Genomic DNA, 18076 nt, shown 5'->3' on the forward strand with positions numbered 1-18076 from the left:
ATTTTTACCCCTCATGAATGGCAGGAAATAGAAGTAAGGCTTACATCAATCAATCTGGTTATGTATGAGCAGTTCTAGTAAAACTGCAGAAGGAGAGAACACCTGAAATAAAATGAAATTTTTGGATGATTTACCCTTGATAAGTCTCCTTCTAGAAAATCACCACAATTACTATGACAGTCAAGCTTTTGAGGTACTGAGTAAGAGCTGAGGCTTGGTAAGGGTCAGAAAGAGAGATTGGGATAGAATTCAACCACACATTCATTTACCCATCAACACAGACATGTTTTCTCAAAGTCAAACAATTACATGTGAATCTATTTCAAAGAAGCGAACGGGGAAAAGATGATACAGTTTATTTATCTTTGATAAACCATACAGTATTCTAGCTAATGGTGTCATTGTTTTCTAAAGAAATCTTATTGAATGCAACAAAAGGCAGTATCACTGCTAAGTCTCTTTAGGTGTTCTAGCTGCATAGGTTAAAAAAAATTAAAGTCTACTTTATGGTCTAAATCCCTATGACATCTCAGGAATATTAATGCCTCCAGAACAATTTCTAAGTAAGAATAATGAAAGCAGGCCTAACCAAATTTTAATGGAACTGACAACTCTGGATAAATTACTTCAGATAAACTATTCAATTTTACCACATTGAAAATGTAGGGGTTAAAATTTGCTCAATTCCCAAACTCATTAGGATAGTTGCCTCCCCGAAATTGGCAATGACTCTTTTCCTTGCAGAAAAAGATCCTGAAGACTCAATAGGAGGAAACAAGACAGTTTTTCCAAACTTTACTATGGTCCTGCTGTGATTTAAATAATGGCCATTGGTAAGTCCTACCACTTTCCTACATTTCCATTTGTTGGCAATGCTGGACACCCTGGATGGTGAATTAAATGTCAGTGAAGAAAAGGGGGGTGAGGAAATGTAAGGAAGGAATTGAGGGGCACATGATACTGGTGTTTCCTCCAAATTGTTAGATCTCCAAGTTTGGATTTTTTTTTTTTTACATTAAACTACTTCAATTGTTTGATTTCATGTAGAAAGTATAAGCCTTTCTCCCACTCTAGGTCTGAACCCCCAATTTTTTTAAGGAAAGAGTTAAGTTTTATAACTCTAGGCACAGGCACTAGTGAGTAAGCCATAATGTTTTCTGCCCAAGTCTGAAGCCTGCAAGATAATTCCCATAAGCTGGGAAAGACAAGGGTGGCAAGACATCACATTAGGCACAAAGCCACGAGAATTTCAACTAGGATCAGGGTAACAGAAATAGAAGGGAAGGAATGTAGCTCATGAGATTCAGCATTTGTATATATTTTCTCCTATAAACTGCGTATATAAAGACAAAGAAGCCATTACCTCAATGAAGGCAGTCTTAAAGACAAAATCTACATGGGACAATGTCTGAATTTGTCATTTTTTCCAGTATTTACATTTATGACTTTAGCTCAAAGACACATGGTTATTTGGAAGTACAGTAAGAATTTGAAATAGGCATTCTTGATCTTGGTTTAGTACTTTTTAAAAAATTCTATAATACCTCTGAGGCAACCACAATGTTCAACTGTTTAGTTATGCTTTCTTCTTATAATCAGAAAGTTTCCACAAGTATATCATACGTACATTTGGCCAATTTGGATAGTCTATCCATTTGCCTAATAATCTACTAAGGTATAAATCCTCTTAGGGTCAGGGGAGGATGTGATGCCTACTGTTACTATTTTATGACACTCTTATAAAATTGGTAGATGAGGTTTGGATACTGACACTAGGGGGCACAGTAGTTCTGAAGAGGGTTCCCCTGTGGGGCTCTCTAGGAAGCCTAAAGGGGCAGAGGAAGAGCTTTGCTGTAGAGACTTAGGTTTGTTTCAGTCTTTCTATCTAGCCTGGCAACTAGGGAGAAAGGTTCCTGGAAAAAATACTTTCTTTGTGTTTCAGGCGTCTATTCTATTAATTTAACTTAATTTGTTAGTAGTTGATTTCTGTCAGCTTGTATTTAGGTTTCAAATTTGACAGGCCTGTTTTAGAATATGCAGGCACAGAAATGCAGTGCTGCTTTCCAAGCAAAACCAGAAAGATTTCTCTGGGGTTGTTTTGGAATTTAAGAAATCAGAAGATGAGGGGACAGTGAATGGGCACAATTAAGAATTACATAGCAAGTGGTACTGTGGTCACATTAGCTATATTAATGCTCTCTGTTTCTTCCCATACCCACATCCCACTTCCCTTTTGGTTTATATGCTAAAACTCTTTGCTTTATTTCTTTCACCATACTTTTAGCCCGAAAGTAGAGAAGCAGCTTTGTTTTTGTGGGGCCTTTACTTATAAGCTTCTCTGTGACCGCATATCTTCTTACACCTTCTACAAAAATTAATTAAGGACAAGCCAAGAGACTACAAAAGTTGTTTCCATTACCTGTGTACAAATTCTTGTCACACATGCAAGCCATGGACTAAATGCTCATGGGGCAGACCTACCAAGTACAACATCTTTAGGCTAAGCTATCTCCTATGCATTTGCAATGTACAGAGACAGTGTATGTCTCCTTGAAAAGGAGGCAGTTGTGGGCACTTCTGTGAGTGAGGCGGCATCATGATGTCTTCTCAATCCTTGGTTTGACTGTGAAGATTATTGTCTTGTGCAATTCTCTCTTTCAAACTGACCTCCATGATGAGCAATGAGAAAATACTGTGAGGAGGAGACTTCCTAAGTTGGAGTCAAGAACTGTGACTGCCAGCCTGGAGTTGTGTCGTCATCTTGAGCAAGCCACTCAACTGTGTGAGCTCCTAAGTTCTTTCTGGAAACTGATGATACTATTGAATTCACAAAGGTCTTAAGGAGATCAAATAAAAGTCTACAGACTCATTTTTATTGGTTTCCAAGTAACAAGGCATCATCTAAATGGTTAGATACAAATAATAAACTATATTTTTTAATGGTACAGGTAGTGGTAATGCAAGTAGCCTCTTTGGGATTTCTAGTTATCATAATTTATGGACACAGAAATGCCCATCTGTCTCATGGCCATGATAGTCTTCCATCTCAGATGTATAACTCCAACATGTCAGCATGCATAAACTCATTTTAGGCCTCAACACAGGATTAGAAAATGGAAATCAAAGCATATCTCTTGTTTTTAGAATAGTGGCTTCCTCATTTTTTTCAACAGTTGCCCCAAATCTCAAAACAAACTCGTCGCTCCTACTAAGATGGTATCCTATTTTTTTTTTTATTTGACAGGTAGAGTTAGACAGTGAGAGAGAGACAGAGAGAAAGGTCTTCCTTCCATTGGTTCACTCCCCTAATGGCTGCTATGGCCAGTGCTGCACTGATCCGAAGCCAGGAGCCGGGTGCTTCCTCACCATCTGCCATGTGAGTGCAGGGACCCAAGCACTTGGGCCATCCTCCGCTGTCCTTCCAGGCCACAGAAGAAAGCTGGACTGGAAGAAGAGCAACCGGGACTAGAACCCGGGGTGCTGATGTCGCAGGTGGAGGATTAGCCAAGTGAGCCACGGCACCAGCCTGGTATCTTTTACTCTACTTGCCATTAACTTGGGGCTGAAGACAGTTTCTTCTTTCTCTCCTGTCTGCCCTTCCCAGTTATCCCCATCAATAAAGAATGAATCCAGGTTTTATTCCCTTGTACTGCCACAGACTACAAGAATCCCTTGCTTGACTTGATCAGCCCTTGTCCTGACTATTGAGGAACAGCTTACTATTTTATTCTTTTTAGTATATTCTTTTTCTACTTAATACCATTGGTTGCACTCTTTACTTAATATAGAATTATTCTTGTGTTTAAATACAATTCAAAATTGATCCCTGTTAAAAATGAGAGTGGGAATAAGAGAGGGAGGATATGTACAGTTCAGTACATGTTCCCTTGGACTTACCCATAAGGGTAAAGCTAAAAATTTGCCATCAGACTTCAAATCTCATTAAGTTGGCAGGTACCAATGCCATCTTACTAAAGTGATCAGTTTAAGCTCATAACTGATCATAAAGATAGGGATAAATGTCAAAGGGAACACATGAATAAGATCAAGTGTGTGCTAATAGTAATAGAATTAAAAAGGAGAGAATGATCCAACATGGGAAGCAGGCCACACAGCAGACTTGTAGAATGACAAATGCCCTAAATAGCACTCTGGCCTCAGAATCAGCCCTTAAGGCATTCAAATCTTGCTGAAAAGCCCATGAGAGCATTTCAGGCATGGAAAACCAAGACTGTGGCAAAAAATGACCTATATGAAAGATGTCTGTGAGACCCTGGTGGAAAGAAGGGCCATCAAAGAAGGAGGTACCTTTCTCTGAAGGGAGGAGAGAACTTCCATTTTGAGTATGGCCCTGTCTAAATAATGTCAGAGTTTGTGGACTCAAGAGCCTCCTTGGGTGATCACTGACATCAGAAATAAGAGTGTCAATTGTTAAATCAATAACAGGAATCACTATGCACTTGCTCCCCATGTAGGACCTCTGTACTTAATGAGTTGTACTATGAGAATTAATGGTAATACTAGTCTTCAAACAGTACTTTATATGTTGTGTATCTCTGTGGGTACAAACTGTTGAAATCTTTACTTAGTATAGAGTTGAAAGATAATTAAAAATGAATCTTAATGAAGAATGGGATGGGAGAGGGAGTAGGAGGTGGGATGGTTTGCGGGTGGGATGGTGGTTATGGGGGGGAAAACCACTATAATCCAAAAGTTGTACTTTCAAAATTTATATTTATTAAATAAAAGCTTTCTATAAAATAAAAAGAATCCTTTGCTTTCTTGAACTTCCAGTTGTTCTAAGCGATATGAGAAACCTGTTACAGAGTCTCATTTCCTCATTCCTCATTTCTTCATTTCCTCAGTTTGATCATAAATTATTACCATAAGGGTGGGAACTCTCTTACTTCTTTCATGGTTCCCTCTTCAGTATTCAGCATAGTGCTGGCATGATGAATAAATACCTAATAAACATACTTTCAGTTACCTTCAAAGCAATGGGGCTGGAAGTGATCATATCCACAATATGGCACGGTGGATGGGGAATCAGACCACAGATTCCAGAGCCCTGCTGACCCAGTTCCAACCCCAGCCCTATGACTTAGTCCCTTTGTAGCCTTGGGCAATAATTTATTTAATTTCTCATGACAAAGTCTCCTCATCTATAAAATGACAACTATATAATATATCCCTGGGGTTGTTGTGAGGCTTCTGTATAAGTTAATGCATTTAAAGCTCATAGAGAAGTGCCTAGCATATGTTAAAAATCATAGAAGTGTAGGTTATCATTTTGTTATACCATCTCCACTACTATTCAATCTTCATGCCGTAGTCCATAATATGGATGTTGAGAAGAGCTGTTTTGACATGGATCTGTGACTGAGAAATGTAGATTTCAAGGAAAAACCATAACCAGGGATATGGAGTATGAGCAAAGATTTGCTGTTTGAGAGACCAGGATGTGGAAAAGAGCAGCAGAGAAGAGATGGCATAGGGCACAGTGGGTTGGCAACAACCTTAATTCTATTCTTGACTCAGGAATCTCTGAATAAGGACAGCAAGTTATTTCCATAACTGTTTTAACACTATTAACCAAATACTGAAATTTTAGAACACCAAAAAAATATAGCCAGAAACCCTGCAATTTCCAAAAAGTATATAAATAAAAGCAAAAGAGTTGGAAAAGAGGAACTCAGGAGAGTTAAAACAGGCTGTTTAAAGAACATTAGCTGAAAATGTTTGTGGCAAGTGGAATTAAAAGATGAGTTTATTTTGGTGCAAAAAGTTTTTGAAATCCATGCATACCAGAGGTCTTCAAAAAGTTAGTGAAAAATGCGTATTATGAAAAAACTATGCATGGACTTCAAGTTTTGAATTTCTTGAAGTATCTTCATATTACTGGGAAGAAACTGAGGTCTTTCCCTTATCCTGAAATGAAGATTTTTATTTTTCTGCTTAGGGATTTCTTTGGGTAACAAATCTAGCACAAAGCAGGAGTGGGAACCAATATTCATTAGTCAAGTATATATGCATTCATGTCATTTTAGTTTCACTACCATGTTATTGGACTGAAATTATTTTCTATATATCAGACAGGAGGGAAAAGTGCAGAGAGGTTAAGCATTTTTCTCAGCTAATACATGGCAGAATCAGGAGTCGAGTATGACCTATGACTTTTAAAAAAATTAACCACATGTAGGCATCCACTGAGACCTAGTTGTAAGGCATGTGGCTTGGCTTTGTTTTTTGGTAATGGAGGGTTAATTTTTGTCAAGGTTTATAGTTACTCAGGGAAATGCACAATCACTAAAGTCTGGATTTTAGGTTGTTTGAAGCAGGAAGAAAAAGGAATTCAGTGAGAAGACCTCCTCTATAAGCAAGAATTTTTTTGTTTTCAGAAACCAAAAATTATAGTAGCCCAGAGGCTTTCAGGGAGGGTTTTAGTTTGTACATATATTTCGGGGAATACAGTTGAGGTTCATGTGGAGTTTCATATCACTATTTGGCTAGGGAAACTTTTACAAACCTTACTTTTTAAAAATATAATTGCCAAGTAAAAGTTATTTAATGCCAGAAGCTTCATGATGGCTCGGATGGAAGTATAGAAAATATTTTTGGAATGGGAAAGGCCACCTGACCACACATTCTTAACCCTGTCCTCATATTTTTGCCAAAACTTCCAACTTCCTTCTGTTTAGAAATTCATGAGGTCTTGAATTTACTGATGTGTGTAGTTTACCTGTAGTCTGGGAAATTCATTCCAAACTCCAAACCTCTGAATGCTGTGACTCTGACCAGATTTCCTAAGTACATGGATTATTGATCCTCAAACTCTAGCTGTTGCCTCCTTCTGTAAATAAAGTAGGATTGGAACCCTGCCACACCAGGTTGCGTACTGCTCATGGCTGCTGTCATACCACCAAGGCAGAGTTGTGTGGTTGAGACAGACAGGACAGGCCTAGATCCCTAAAATGTTTACTATGGGTCCTCTACAGGAAAAGCTGGCTGGCCTCTGACCTCAATATGGAAGAATTTGTCACTTCTGGTTTGCTTCAGTGACTTCCTTGTTTACTGAAGAAAGTTAACCATTTTTTCCCAGAAGTCAGCCTGTTGCTAGAAAGAATAACTTAACTGCTGGTGGGATCACTGGAGACCCCGAGCCTTTAAAAGAGTACACGTGCCCATGCCTCACTTGTGCTGTGTCCTTATTGTCCAGCATCCTCTGATGCTCTGCATCTGCCTGGTTCAAGATGTGACCTTTGCACTTGCTCCCAATATTTTTCTTTTGCTGAGGCTAATGTATTTATGAGGATGGTTCCTTTTCCCTTGGCTTGCTATTCTTCCACTTCTCAACTGGGAAAAACATTTGTCATCTCCATTTCCTCTAGTTCTTTAAAGGAAACACGCCAAACCAAATTGAAAGGGGTTTATTTTTCCCCTCCCTATCTTCTCTGCCTCCAGTTTTTATATTATCTGCAAACTTGGAAACTGCATTTCATGTGCTTATGACTTTTACATATAGCATTATTCAAAACTGTGGTTCTGTAATTGACCCTGGAGGAATTTCCCATCTGATTCTCTCTTCCATTCTGAGAAGTTTCCATTTGTGGATACTCTGTGTTGCCCAAGGTAAAGCCTTCCAAGTTCTCCTTAATTCATTGCCTATTCAACAGCACTTTGGACCGTTGTCTAAAACTTTCTGGGAAGTATAAGCATTTAGAGACTACAAACACCTCTTACTAATCAGATCACAAAAGACAGCAAAAAAATGCCCATTGAACATGAGCATCTTCTCCTTATGTCCAGATTTAGGCTGATAATTCTCTAACCCATTGTTTTCTTAGATGACTTTTTATCCCAGTTCTTTGAAAACCTGCCTAGATTTTCCTCAAAATCAGAGTGAGGCTTCTTATTTGGTGATATCCTGCAAGATGACGTGATGCAATGGCTTCATGTCTAAATGAAAATGATCATAGGTACTGACAGAGGAGCACCCACTGTATATAAGGTACTTTACAGACAGTTTGTTCTGTTCTTTACATCCTTGGAATTTTAAAGGGTAGAATAAAGATTAGTGCCTGGTCTTATTAGTATCATTGTATTTTAACTCATAAGAAAACCAAGGTTCAGAGATTTTAAAGTGGACTCACAAAATTAAGTGACAGAACTGGGATTTTTGCCCAAGTGGCTATAATTATAATCTTACTGTCTTCTACAATCGTGGGCTGTTCTCCATGTTAAATGATGTATAGATTGCTTCCCTAAATGAAGGGGGGTGGGGAGAACATGGTGGGTAGACCAAGATCCAGAAAAGGAAAACAGGAATAGGCTTAGGGATTACACTTCCAAAACCCTTTGGCATTAGTCCTTTCCCTGGGACTGCATGTAGAAAAGCACTCTTGGGTTCATTCCTTAAGAAGTATTTCTTCAAAGTATCTAGTTTCATGTTATTCATGTCCACCTATATTCCTTTTGAAAAAGTCCATAACCTTGAGTAAAGTTGCTTTAAATGTTTTAAGATTTATATCTCTGAACTATGATTAAAATAGGTGACTATGGCTCACTTTTCTCCAGTGGTGTTAGAGAGTATCAAGGATTTCCCTACCAGTGTGATACAATCAGCAGCATTTTAGATCTTTCTTAGATCTTAGAGACAAAGATGAACCTTCAATCAGCTGTCTTTACTAATTTGGTAATCTAACCTTGTTTTCAATTTTGGAGAATCTGGCTTTTTTTTGTAAGGAAGTACCTTCTTTACAGGTACTGCTTTTAGAGTTTGACTGAGGTGTGGGAATATCAAACATATTTGTCTGAATTATATGATGTGGGGATAGGTTATTTGCCAGATTCTTTGGCCAAGTGTATGTTATGTGTTGCAAATGTAAGTTGGAGTTATTTTTTGCATGGATCTCAGCTCAGACATGATGAAGAGTTCAGTGTTCATCCAGTGTGATTGAAAAAACAAGGGACAGCTTAGCTTCCTCTTGCTTGAGGTCTACATCTCTAAGAAGGTCATTAACACTGCAGACTTACAGAGTGGCAGAGACACATAGATGTAAAATAATTGCAATGTTTAGTGAGAACCTATTGTGTGCCTAACATTGTGCATATATGGCTGGTCACATATAAAGATGGAGTTACCAATAGGACAAAAGTCCACTCCTAAAACATATGTGCAACTATGAAAATGAAATACTCATAAATTGGAAGCCAGCTGACTAGAATATTGAAAATTAACTTATTCTAGGACTTGTTGACCTCAACGACTTTCTTATAAAACAATGGCAAGCCCATGTACACAACTAAGGCTAATCATCAATAAAATGAGGTAGTTCCTGGGGTCAGACTACCTTGGATTCAAATCACATCTCCACTATTAACTTGAGACTTTGGGAAAGTTAATCTAACATCTCTGAGTCTCAATTTCAACATCTATAAAATTTGGATAATAAACTGAACGGGCTATTTTGAGGACAAATGCAAACCTAAAACTAAACGTAAATGCTTAATAAGTGCTAGTGATGATGATCACGCTTATGATGATGATGATAATAGTGATGACGATTTCTCCATGGGCCTGAATGAGAAAAGATGACAAGAAGTATTCACTCTCTGTCCTTATTCATTCCAAAGCAGTGTTTTCAAATTGTGCAGTTGTCTGCCACATAATCTTGGGGTTTCCTGAAATTTCTATAGTGGAGAGCATGTAGGCAAGGCAAAATGGTTTACTTCAGAGTGGGTATCACTCTGGAACTCTGCCATGGTTGCATATTAGAGACCACATATTAGAATGGCCATCCTGATTATGGAAAGCCAGCCAGATGACATCCTTACAGAAATTAAGAAATCTGCCTCCTAACAACTGGTATTCACTCTTTAGTTCCCTTGTTCATTCATTCATTGGTTTTTCATTTGTTGGGTATTTATTATGTTCTTAGAATTGTGAGGAAAATAAGACCCATTCCTAAATGTCTGCCGTTGAAGATGAACATAATTCAGGAGATTATTTAGTAACAACAAACATCTGGGTCTATTATACAGTGGTAAGGGCTGAGACAGATGTATAGTAGAGGTATATAGAGTAGGGAGCCATGTGCACCTGTGTGAAGAGGGGTAACATATCCAGCCTTGGTGGATAGGCTTCCTATAAGACAAGACTGGAGTTAGCCTCACAAAGTGTATTGGAAGGCCCTAGGCAATTCATAAATAGCAAGAAACTGGGTATTGCTGAAGAGTAGAGTTCAGTTCCATGAGGTGGGATATGTAAAAGATGAAGCTATGAACAGGCAAATATGAGATGCTAAAAGGCATTGTATTTCATGCTGAGGTATTTGGACCTTAACCTCAAGTGATGACAAACCATCAAAATACATCCATTTAAGCACAAGAGTAACAGGGACAGGTTTCGCTAGAAAGATGCTCCAGATTAGCACACTGAACGGTCTATAGCAGGAGGCAGCAAATTTTCTGTAAAGGAACAGAGAGTAAGTGTTTTTGGTTTTGAAGGCCACCTACAATACCTTGTGTATTCTTAGTTTTTGTTTGTTTTTAATAGTCCATTTAAAAATGTAAAAGCCATTCTTTTAATAACCATTTACATAATCAGGTGTTAGACCTTGAGCAACTTAACCTAATAACTCTGTGCTCAATTTCATTGGCTCTCTTAATAATCCTTTAAAAGCTATTCTTGATAATCCTTTAAAAGATATTAGAGTCACTGGCTGTAATGTACCAACTCCTGGTCTGAGGAAGGCAAATATAGTCAGGAGGCTATTGCAGTACTCTAGGACAAACCAAAGTAGAGGTGGTGAAAAGAGAAAAAAGTACAGGGATTGAAGAGCCACGGAGGAACAAGAACTGTCTAGATTTAGGGACCAAATATTGAATTGACCAATTTGTGAAGTATTTGGGTGGGGACATCCAGAGATATGGTCTGGTGCTGGATTGATGGGAGTTAACTAGCATAAGGGGAACACTGGCATCATAAGAATCATTTGTGTATATATAGAGGGAGTCTAAGAGGCTAGACAAGAGCTGAGTAGTGGAAGAGAGGTCACAGAGAATGAGAAAGGACACAGTAGCATGAAGGAAACCAAGGAAATGTGGTTTTCAAAGTAGCAAAAATAACGTGCCTTAAGAAAATGTGGTTAGCCTGTTCAGAACACCACTGAGAAGTCAAATTAGATAGGGGATGTTTTGGGAGAAAATTTTCCTTGTGAACAAAAAATAAACTTTTGAGGGGAGAGGAGAGAGAATTTTTTAAAGAGAAGTATATTTGCATATATTCTTCAAATACAAGGTGGGCAAATAGAGGCCAATTCTGTAATATGATGAGTAGGAAAATAATTAAGACTAAAGAATTCAAGATTAATAATCTCAAGGGGTTGCATAATGAAGATAGCACTTGATATGCAAAATATTTCAGATATAGGTTAGCTACTTGAGGGCTGTAATAGTAATATTCTCAAACCACACAGGCACCATTAACGTACTAGTCCCTGTGAAGTGAGGCTAGAATATTTTTCTTCTGATGGACTGTGCATGGCAGCAGAAACCATTCAATTACCAGTCAGCCACAATCACTGAAAGAATTCTTTAATGAAAGCAAAGAGAAAATAAATGCAAGTTCTCTTGTTTTTGAAATCCAGCGGCACACAGCGCTTGGAAAAGAGTTTACTCACTCCCAATGGCTTTGCCTTTTGTTCTCAGGCTGAGTTGGGAGGCTATGCTTAATTATTTTAACCTCTAGCAAGTTCAGAACTTTTCTACAAAACCAACAGCAGATATGGAATCTGTTAACTTCTACTGTGTCTTCTTCCATCCTGTATGGGTGCCTACATTTTTATGGTATCGTCTCCTTCAAATCCAAGGTCCAGTATGCACAAAATAAGAAGGTAGGTCAAAAGTTCGTGGAAAATGAGAATGAAACTGTTTATTATGGTGCAAAAAGTTCTGAAAATTTTTTATAATATGCATTGGTCATGAATTTTTTGAAGCCTGTTCCTGTGCATGGGTGTCAACATTTCTTATCGATGATATATGACTCTGTGGCTTGCTGGGAGTCAGAAGGCAGAAAGACAGGATAGTGTTTGGAAAAATGAGCACTCCCACCTCCCAATTCATAAGTGTCACTTTAGCATGGAGTTTAGTCTACCTCAACATGATGTTTTAATAGTGCCAGTAGCAAGTGTGTAGTACACTGAGGTTTGCCTTCCTCTCTCTTCTCTGTCTCAGGGCATCCTAAAGGTGGTCCTGCAAACACAGGCCCCAAAACACTTGTGCTTTTGTTAAAATTTAAAGTGTGGATCCCTCCTATAGAGTTCTGGGCTGAGGAAGAGGGTGAAAAAGTCTATTCTGACAAGTTCCTTATAGTTACTATATATTGAATTTGGGAACCCTTCCTTTACTTTTTAAAAGTTTAGACATTTAAAAACAAGTGTTCTGCCATTTGGAGTTTACTGCAAACTGGAGGCCTAAGTTAATTTATCTTACATCAATACTTGAGTGTTTCTTAGTTTTTGGAGAGCAGGGTCCTTTTATTATTTATCATTTCACTGTATCAAATACCTAGTAATATTTATAGCACTGAAAAATTAGTACAGTGGGTCCCTTACCAGCCCCATAGCCTCTGTTCCTCTCCAATCCATGTGCCATAAGGCAGCCCTTGTGAGTGTATAAAAATGAACTTCGATTAGTGTCAATTTCCTGCCTAATATCTTCCCCCATTTTCCCACAGTACTCAGATTGAAACCTAAACGCCTCTCCTTGGTGTCTGGTTACCCCCACAACATCATCTTATAATACTTTTACCTTTTGCTTTCTACCCTGCAGCAGAATGAACTTCTTTTGGGCTCCTTCAACATACTAAACTCATTTTCATTTTAGGGCTTTTGCACTGCTTTCTCCTTGTCCAGGACACCTTTTCTGCCTTATGTGGAATTGCTGGACACTGGTTATTATGCACTTCTTGGCTTCCACATAACTGCCTTAGAATATGTGTCTATATATGGTCACCCAAGTCATTCTCCATCACTTCCCTGTTTTGATTTTCTGTCCAACCCTCATCACCATCTGATATTTTTCCTACTTACTTTTCTGTGCTTATTGTCTTGCTCCAGGCATTCATTAATTTAGTCACTGTTAGAACCTGTTTGGTGGCAATGACTACTCTCAGCACCGTGGATACAATAGCAAAGAAAGTCTCTGTCCTTATAGACAGTCAACTACATATTGGAACATTATAAAATTATATAAAGAAAATAGTGGCCGGCGCGCTGGCGCGGCGGCCATTGGAGGGTGAACCAACGGCAAAAAGAAAGACCTTTCTCTCTGTCTCTCTCTCACTGTCCACTCTGCCTGTCGAAAAAAAAAAAAAAGAAAATAGTAAAGGTAAAGACAGATGTGATGAGGGTGCTCTCACAGGCACAGTGATGACGGAAGCCTTCCAATGGATGCCATTTGGGCAGAACTCTAGATGTATGCAAACTTCAAGAGGACATAAGCTTCTGTCTCATCCATCACAATACTCTAAGTGATTCAATGTGTATCTGGCACATACTAGGTAAATTAATAAATACTTATGTAATGAAAAATATGCATCTCTTTTTCTTAGTACTTTTAATACTGAATTTACTCTTTGGCTTCTGAACTGAACTTGGGATTTCATCAAGAGGGGATAAATTTTTCTTATTCCATCCCTTTATCTCACTGGGTCTGGTTTAGAGTGGCTACAGGTGTGTGCAGAATAAAGCAGTAAGAGGTTATGATGAACAAGTGTTGCACAATACACTCAGGGACACCATATAAACAATTGCTTCAGAGGGCGACATGTGCACCTAAGAATCATATATGTTCATGCTAAATTGCAAATTGGATGTATATGAGATGTAGTATCTGAATTAATGATTTTTTGATAAAACTAACTTCTTTCAAAGCAAGCTTTGGAATATTCAAAAGCTAAAGAAGTCGTAGATTTTTTTTCCCTCAGTCTCTTTTCACCACAAACTTTCTGGCTGGCTTAAGATGTTTGGAGTATGCTTTAATAAACTGCAAAGTCCTACAGCCCTGCAGCTGAATCTAGCAGACTCTCAGAAAGGTAGATTTGGGCATTAAGCAAAAACAGGCTAACTGAACTCTAACACTGGGCATTTCAGCACTTCTCTGTTTGAAAACAAGTGAGCATTTCTGGACTGCTACCAGACATAGTAATGATGACAAGTAATGAAACCCAACACAGAAGAGGTCACCGATAGCTCATGGCAAAGTAGTCCCCATGGCAGCTCTGGGCCTCAGGCATGCTCTGTGCAGATATATTCACTCTGTTCTCAAACACAACTTGAAACACTGTATAGAAAACTAAGCTCCAGTCATACTTCTTACTAGACAGCCAAGTAAAATGGAAAAATTGTGTCAAAGATCAGAAACAAAAATGTCTTATTTTTCCCAACTGCATACAATTAACTGTCATTGAAAGGTTTCTTCAAGGCTAGATCAAGGAAAAAAAATCCTGATGGTAGCTAAAACTGCCCCTGCCCATTAGGTGCCTCCACTCATAGTGCTACAACTTTTACCATCCTCTCTCCCCACCAACAAACCAATGTTCTGGATAATGGAGGATCCAGAACTTGCTGTGCTATGCCTAATGTCATTAATATGAATTCCACCTACGTGCCAGGTATCTTTTCCTAGCAAGACTGCATGGAACCTTCTGCATCTTAAAGCACTGGTATAAGACTCAAAGGTGAAAATTAAAGGGCTAAAGTGATGTTTCCTAACTGCTGTTTCAAGAATTGCTGGTGTTTTCTGAGGTTATACAGAGAAAAAAATTGTTCAGTAATCAAAGAAGCACCTTGAAAACACTGCATACTCCATTGCCCAAGTGGAAAGTCACAATACACATTGGAATGCATAAAGAACTTTTAAAAAATTGAAAATCCCAAATAATATTCAGATGGAGGTTAGTTAAAGTCATTCAGGAACAGTAATCAGTTGTTAACAAAGGTGATACGGATCTCTACATAATATGATGAAAACATCTTGTAGACACGGTAAGTAGAAGCTGAGTTGAATTTCTGAACATAACTAATATCTCATTAAGAAAAAGCCAAATCCTATGTGCAGATATGATTTTTACATAGTAAAATAAAATATATAAAATTGTAAAAGGATATAGAGCAAATTATTAAGACTGCTAGTCTCTGGGGAATAGAGTTGGAGAATGAAGGAAACTTGTACTTTTTACTTTATAGATTTAGATACTATTTGAATTTATAGCCTTTTTATTACTTTTATAATAAAAAATCAAGTGCTATATTAAAAAATAGACATAAAATATAGCAGCAAATACATCTGTTTGGCTTTAACAGAGCACTTTGCAAACTCATGTGGTTCCTGAACCCTGGTTTCGTGGAACACTCAAACCATTGGTGCAACAAATGTTGAAGTTACTGTGCTCAGACTCTTCTCACTCCTGAGCAACATATGGATTTTAACCTCCTGTGGCCTTCAGTAGATGAGTGAAGGAGGCAGAAGGGACCTCCAGGGTTGCCTAGTACATAGTCCCTATTGAATGGCCATTACTGTTGTTATCGGGGCCACTGTAACAATTAACAGGAGACAATGTATGTGGAGAATATGGTATGGTGCTTGGCAGATAGGTGGGGCTCAAAATCCACCAGCATTATTTCCAAAACCATTTCTGATTTAACATTATGAATGACTAGGATCCAAGGAGACCAGTGTGGGATACAGGCTGTCATCCTGATAATGACACATCAAAACAGAGACATCAAGAGATCCTAGGATAATTAATTATAGGTCCAGCTGGGAATAAAAAGCTTTCTGGAACACACAGCCTTTTCCAGGCCAGATAGAAGACAGGCTCACCCATGGGGAGCTGCAGGAGCTGGCAGCACTCTCTCCAACCCTGAGGGACCACACACATGGAGACAGGGTCCCAGGGGTGAAGCATTTCAATGGTTTGTCTCACAAAGCAGTAACATAATAACCCTTGGCCTGAAATGATATCTTGGTGCCAGAAGTGCAAAGCCATCCAGAGAGTATCTCATTCATATCTGCGTTCTTGCAGGGATGAGGGTAGGTAGGCAGTGTAGCTATTCCTTTATAAACATGAAAACATGCACTTTAGAGCAATAAAATACTTGTATTTGCTCCAACAGTCTATTGGTGCTGAGAGAACCTGACAATCAGCTTGTGACCGGCCAAGGCTTGTACCCTAAATCATACCCTTGGAAACACCTTGAAGGATCTGAGAACAGTCGGATTTGGACAGAATGCACCCCCTGGCCTTCCCCCTCTTCCTAGACCAGAAAGCTGCACGGCTCACCTGTCACTGAACTGGACCTCCTCTCCATTCCTGGCCCAGGTGATGGTAGGCCTTGGGTTGCCTACGGCTTCACAGTGCAGCAGCACACTCAGCGTCCCGCTGGCCAGGGCCACGGTCTGCCCCAGGTGGGTGACCACCTCGGAGGCTGAGAGTTGCTGGGCCGCAGAGATCTTCCGAAGGATGGCCGGCTTGCGCTGCGGCCGCCGAGGACCGCCGCTCGCCTGGCTGGAGGTTGAGGTGCGCAGGGCGCTGCTGAAACCAGACACGTGTTTGCGTGGAGGGATGGCCACCAGCGGAATCCTCTGCTCTGAGGGCTTAAGGAGTGAATCTTGGTGTTCCACGTGGCTGCGGAAGAGCTCCTGGGCCAGCTGGGCCACCAGGTGCTTTCTGTAAAGGTCTCGCAGCTCCTCGGGCTGCTGGGAAATGTTCCTGAGGATGTCGTCCAGGCGCTTCTGCTCGGCCACCATGGTGAAGGGCAGGTGTGGCAGGGCCTGCTCCGCGTTCCCATCCTCCTCTGAAGACGCGTTCCTCTCAGTGGAGTCCTGCACCTCCCACGAGGCCAGGAGCTCTCCCGGCCAGCCGCCCTGCTCCAGCAGCCGCGACACAAGGTCATCGTAGCGGCTCCCTGTATCCACGGCTAGGCCCCGCTTCTCAGCCTTGCTGCCATTGGTGGAGAAGATCCCGTTGCGGTGTTTGTGGGTCTGCAGGGCCTCCTTGGTGCTGGCTTTCCTCGCAGGGAGGACCTCCTCCTCACTCCGCAGGCCCAGGGGCTGGGCCACGAGCTTGTGGTTGCCCCCAATGAGCTTAATCACAAAGTGCTCGCGGGCTGGGCCGGCGGAACAGGTGTAGATGCCTGCATCTGATGGCTTGAGCCGATGGATCTTCAGGTAGCCGAAGGGCGCCACGGTCACGTGCGCTGAGCTGATGAGGTGCTGGCCATCTTTCTCCCAGGTGATGAGGGGCTTGCGGAACCGGCGCGTAGGGCAGCGCAGCACCACCGCGGTCTTGGGCAGCAGGTAGGCGAAGCCGCCCACCACGAAGTGCAGCCGCCTCTGCCTGCGCGTCTGGATGTAGACCTTGCGCGCAGCCGCGATGTGCGGGCTGTGCTTTGTGGATGGCCGCCCAGGCCCTAGCCGGAGGGAAGCCAGGTGATCCGAGGAGGAGAAGGGGAGAACAGAGACAAACAAGAGTGAGAGGCAGCTGCTGGAGAGGAGAGACTGGGAAGGAAAGGCTGGCCAAGAGAGAAAACAAGACACGCACACGTGCTCCCAAAGAGACAAAAGGGAAGGAGCTCTTCAGAGTTGATTTCGGCTGGGGAGGAATTGGGTCCCAGCTGTGGACCATCAAGCTGCCACCACAATCAAAAACGCGAGAGCTAATGAGGAGCAACCGGGGCAACCACGTCTCACCCTGCTGGGAGCTGTCTCTGGAAGCTGAGATCAAGGTTTGAGATGGAGGGGGAGCCCATGGGAAAGGCAGCTCCTCTCATTAAAAAGCATTAAAGGAAAAAAATCAGCATCCTAAAAGGAGGCAGAGGACAAAGAGAAGAATATCTTCCATTAGATGTTTACCTTTTGGGTCCTGCAAAGCACCAGGGCCCCAAAGTGCACAGCCAGGAGAGCCTAGAAGTGTTAGAACTCTAGGGATTAATATTAAACAGAACAAATCTGTTTAGGGTAGTTTAAAACCCCAGAGTGAATACCATTAGACTTCATTAGCAATGTGCTGCCT

General features: G+C 40.6%; 1 protein-coding gene across 4 annotated transcripts in view; it reads right to left on the reverse strand.

Annotated features, from left to right (window-relative positions):
• Window positions 1-18076, reverse strand: part of ADAMTSL1 (ADAMTS like 1) — a 475795-nt gene that overhangs the window by 156424 nt on the left and 301295 nt on the right. For all 4 annotated transcript variants that reach the window (XM_062208161.1, XM_062208159.1, XM_062208160.1 and 1 more), the window contains one exon: window positions 16346-17474. In XM_062208161.1, the coding sequence (XP_062064145.1) occupies window positions 16346-17474 (1129 nt within the window). The remainder of the gene's footprint in view (window positions 1-16345; window positions 17475-18076) is intronic.

The sequence above is a fragment of the Lepus europaeus genome, chromosome 12, assembly GCF_033115175.1.
Source record: "Lepus europaeus isolate LE1 chromosome 12, mLepTim1.pri, whole genome shotgun sequence".
Lineage (NCBI taxonomy): Eukaryota > Metazoa > Chordata > Mammalia > Lagomorpha > Leporidae > Lepus > Lepus europaeus.